This window comes from Populus nigra, chromosome 5 (genome assembly GCF_951802175.1).
Source record: "Populus nigra chromosome 5, ddPopNigr1.1, whole genome shotgun sequence".
Classification (NCBI taxonomy): Eukaryota; Viridiplantae; Streptophyta; class Magnoliopsida; order Malpighiales; family Salicaceae; genus Populus; species Populus nigra.
This window is the reverse complement of record NC_084856.1, coordinates 6,154,728-6,160,061: the sequence shown is the minus strand read 5'-3', so window position 1 is coordinate 6,160,061 and position 5,334 is coordinate 6,154,728. Positions and strand designations below refer to the sequence as shown.

At 31.7% G+C, this 5,334-nt stretch overlaps 1 protein-coding gene across 1 annotated transcript; it reads left to right on the top strand.

The window, feature by feature from the left end:
* Positions 1–3,150: 3,150 nt before the first annotated feature.
* Positions 3,151–5,334, top strand: LOC133695433 (amino acid permease 3-like). Its single transcript, XM_062117429.1, has 5 exons — positions 3,151–3,305; positions 3,418–3,651; positions 3,745–3,838; positions 3,966–4,320; positions 4,446–5,334. Exons 1-5 carry the CDS (start codon positions 3,188–3,190, stop codon positions 5,097–5,099), a joined length of 1,455 nt encoding a protein of 484 aa, XP_061973413.1. The 5' UTR covers positions 3,151–3,187; the 3' UTR covers positions 5,100–5,334.

Sequence of the window (5,334 nt, the reverse complement as noted above, 5' to 3'; positions counted from 1 at the left end):
TCTCTCAAGGAATTAAGCTTGTCGTGACTTGATTATTCATCACCAAAATATTCGTACGATCGCAGCTTCTTCTTCTTCTCCTTCTTCTTCTTGTTTTATGCAGGAACAATCAACATTCAATACTGTCTTCTTTTTCTTCACAAAGTGAGAGTTGAACTACGTATCCTAGAAAGCTAGGAGCTTATAGCTAGCAGCGGTACCCAGTTGACTAGATAAATTAATTCCATTCAAAGATGATAGCTTGAAGACCGATCTATTCCTTTGTCGCTGGGAACCAAAGCATCAAGCATAGGAATAAACGAATATGATACACATTGTCAAATAATTGACGAGTAATATTTTTTTTTTTGTCTTGTAATGATCAACTCTTAAGAGTGATTACGCCATGTCTCGATTGTTAGACATCAAATATTATGATGACAATGAATAAATTAAATCTTATTAAATTAAGTAAATTATGAAGGATGATTAATTTTGATATTTAATATAAGTTTACATAATATACAATATAAATGCTTTAATGCAACTATAGTACTATGTTAATCATGGTGTTGAGTTTATTAAAGTTCTAAAAGTAGAATTAAAGTATCATTTGATAACTATTTTGGATAGAAATGATGAAAATAACTAGCTAGGGTATAGAGAAAATATAATAAAAATATAATTATATTTGATAGTAGTGTACAAAATGGAATGAATATTAATATTGAAAAAAATGGAATAAAATACAAAACAAAATTGTTTGATTCTTGATATACAGTATCACTATCCTTACACTGTTTGAAACAATAAATAGATTTCAATAGTTTTATTTTAGTTTATAATCAACATTACTTTTTCTTTAACAAACTTAAAATGATAATCTCTCTGCTCATTAAAATTATGTTAGAAAATTGTAATCATAAAAAAATAATTCATAGCTAAAAAGATAATATAATTAAATTATGACTTACTTAGTCATTAAATTATTGTTTTCAAATATATTTAATAATAAAATAAATAATTAAACCAATCATATATCAAATAAAATATTTGCACAAATGTGAAAATAACATTCAATATAGTTAGAAATACAAGATAATGATTTCATAATAAATGCATTTTTTAATTATCATTCAATCTCCACCTCTTCATTATTAATTTTTTGTTAAAATCTAAATATTTTCTTATATGAGTTTTGCTTTTATATTTTCTAGTTTTAGGTCTAATGGTGAAAATTAGATTAATTAAAATCAACATATAGATTTTAATATAAGGATAAAGATTAAAATTATAAAAAATTAACTAAAAATGACAAAGACCTCTAAGACCAAACTTGGTTTTTATTTTTTATTTTATGACAACAACCAAATGCTATATCGAATATAATTTGTTTGATATTGTGGTAGCTTTTGTGGTTGTAGTTTGAAAAAAAATTGTTTTATAAAAAGTACTTTTGGTTGAGGTTGATTTGGTATTTATGTATGTTTGGTTAAAACTGTGGTTGAAATTGAGGTTGAACAATAAATAGTTTAATGTTTTTGGTTAAGAATTTTTTTTAAATTGAGGTTATAAAATAATTTCAATATATATATATATATATATATATATATATATATATATATTAATATTGATGGTTTTTAATTTAAATATTGTAGATTTAACTATTGCTATTACATCATGAAATAAATAATACTTTATATAAAATATTTTTTTCTTGTTCCATTAAACTATCTAGAAATATATCCGACAAGGACTACAGTTTTCTTAGTTTCTTAAGAGCGCAATAACATCAGGTAAAATATAATCAGGAACAAAATTGAGATTACGATCAAATTCTGCAAATGCTACATCATCAAGCAATCTTCGTCTAATTTATATAGTGTCGTTGAATAATGTTTAACACTAGTTTTTCGAATAAAACACAATAAAAAATAATAAAAAAATTATTTTACTGGGTCAGACCTGGTTCAATGCATTTTTAGTTTTGGATCGAACCCGGTTCGACCGGAACAGTAGAGAATGTCTCCATTGTTCACTGAACAGTGTAGCCATGCACTACTGTTCACGTGAATAGCGGAGCATTACTACACTGTTAATGTGATTCATCCGCGCAAAAAGCAACAAAGAGCTGCTTCTTGTAAACTTGCGACACAGTCACAGTTTATGATGGGTCCTACCAAAATAAAATTGTGTTTTTTGCTTAACTAAATAACAATATGTGTGGCTGTAGGTGAACCTTACCCACACCTACAATACCAAACAGCCACTTAGTTATATAGATGAAATTCTATACAAGGACTTTTGTCCCCTATCTCTCAAATAACCTAATAGAAAATAAATAAAATAAATCATGAAATTTAATTCTCAATTAACCATCTAACATTAAATGATGAAATTAAAAAAAAATTATAAAAAAAACAAACAAACCGAGCTAGTCAGGTTAATTATCAAACTCACGATTTGTGTTATAAGAGTGAGATAAACCAATAAAAATTAAATCTAATAATTTCCTTCACGTGTTTTTAGTGTATTGTTAATATTAATAAATACTATGGTAAGTGAGATTTCAACTCTTAATGATCATTTTATGAAGAAATATCAAGTAATGGTTGATAATTAATTTTCTAGTAAAAAAAATCCTCTTCTACAAGGAATTAATCCCATACATGTTGATTAAATCTTAAGAAAACAAATCCAAGAAGAATTACAAAGAACAAGTAAAAATACTTTGCACTCCCACACTGAAAGAGTAATTTTATATCTCAAGAACGGTTTTTTTTAAAATAAAATAAAATGAAATGAAAAGATGATGCGCCGAGGTTCATGTCAACAAACTTTCTTCATTTTTTGAATTTTAAATATTGCAACTTTCAGTTTTTCCAATGGAGTATCTCAACCATTGATTTTTTTATTGTTTATTTTAACCTTTTCAGTTAAGTATCAAGACTTGTCCTTACTGATTATTAATAATTATGATATAATTATCTTATTTATTTATATATTTATTTTCATTATAAAAAAATAGCATCGGCATGTATCATATTCAATTTGAGTTCAACTTTAATTTCCGCCAAACGAACAGTTTCTATAATTAATAAAATAAAAATATCTTTTTCTATAAATACCCTCCCGTCCCGCCCTCTTCTTCTATCCCTTCTAATTAATTACTCCTCTTTCTTTAATTCTCTTTAACTGCTTAATAAAGATGGGTGAGACTGAGAACACAAGTGCAGAGAAGCACCAGGTTTTTGATGTCTCCATTGGCATGCATCAACAAGGAAGCTCCAAGTGGTTTGATGATGATGGCCGTCAAAAGCGAGCTGGTGATTAATCCTTATAACTCCTTTACATTATTATTTCTTGATCAAGTAAGATTTTCAAGAAAATCTAAAAAGACAAAGATTATTCTGTTCATCTTGATCTGTTTCCTTACAGGAACCGTATGGACTGCAAGTGCTCACATCATAACAGCTGTTATTGGGTCTGGTGTTCTTTCCTTGGCTTGGGCTATAGCTCAGCTTGGATGGATTGCTGGGCCAGCTTTCATGTTCTTGTTTTCTATAGTCACTTGCTATACTTCTTCTCTGCTCTCTGTCTGCTACCGCTCTGGTGATCCTATAACCGGCAAGAGGAACTACACCTACATGGATGCTGTTCGGTCCAATCTTGGTAAATATTCCTGCTGCTATATGGAGCTAGCTTGATTGAATCTTTTTTAAGTTTCTGATTTCTTATTTATATGTTCATTTTTAATTTTGTCAGGTGGTGTGAAGGTCAAGATATGTGGATTTGTTCAGTACCTGAATCTTTTTGGAGTTGCCGTTGGCTACACAATTGCATCGTCTATAAGCATGATGTAAGCTTTCACTTTCAAGTAAAACAAAAAATGAACTTCCTTTTGTCTTACTTGCTATGGCTGACCATGCCTAGCTATGCTTTGAATTCTCTGGGCTAACGGTGCCTTTTCTTTTTCTACAAAACAGGGCAATAAAGAGGTCTAATTGTTTCCACCAGAGTGGGGGAAAAGATCCATGCCGCATGAATGCCAATCCATACATGATAGGGTTTGGCATAGCTGAGATACTTTTGTCTCAAATTCCTGGATTTGATCAGTTACAATGGCTCTCTCTTGTCGCTGCGGTCATGTCCTTCACTTATTCATCAATTGGTCTAGGTCTCGGCATTGGTAAAGTTATAGAAAATGGGAAAATCAGTGGAAGTCTAACTGGAATAGGCATTGGCACAGTGACTCCAACCCAAAAAGTATGGAGGAGCTTCCAAGCACTTGGTGACATTGCTTTTGCCTATTCTTACTCCATGATCCTCATTGAAATTCAGGTGCTAACATTATTATATCTTTGTAGCATACACATTTCTCTTGCTGCATAAGAACAGGATTACGTTATTTGATATTTTCATTTACAATTTAAACCAACCTACAACTTTTATATCATAATTAACAGGACACCGTCAAATCCCCACCATCAGAAGCCAAGACGATGAGGAAGGCAACTCTATTAAGTGTTGCAGTCACAACCCTTTTCTACATGTTCTGTGGCTGCTTTGGCTATGCTGCTTTTGGAGACATGTCCCCTGGAAATCTCCTTACTGGGTTCGGCTTTTATAACCCATATTGGCTGCTTGATATTGCCAATGCTGCCATAGTAATTCACCTTGTTGGCGCATACCAGGTCTTCTGCCAACCTCTCTTTGCTTTCGTCGAAAAAGAAGCAGCTGCAAGGTTTCCAGATAGTGAAATCATTACGAAAGACATAAAAGTCGCAGTTCCTGGTTTCCGCCCCTTCAATATCAACCTCTTTAGAATGATTTGGAGGACCCTCTTTGTGATCTTTACCACTGTGATTTCAATGCTACTTCCCTTCTTTAATGACATAGTCGGTCTACTAGGAGCTTTGGGATTTTGGCCACTGACTGTTTACTTCCCCGTCGAGATGTATATTGCCCAAAGGAGGATACCAAAGTGGAGCACAAGATGGCTTGGTCTGCAAGTCCTAAGTATTGCTTGCCTCATTATTACTATAGCCGCTGCTGCTGGCTCTATTGCTGGAGTTGTTGTTGATCTCAAGTCGATCAAACCCTTCCAGACCAGTTACTAAATCGGTAGAATTTCAGCAGTCAATAAAGGGGAGTAATTAGTAGAAGAAAAGTTAAGATTATATGGCGGGCAAAACCTCGAAGTTGGATTTAAACCTATGTATCTCTAAGATATACATGTTAAACCTGTTTCTCTATGGGCGGCAACCTGTGTGTCTTGAAAACGACGTCTCATAGGTGACATAGATTGAACATGTGTCATTTTAAATTATGTTATTTTTGTAAATTAGTTTAGGG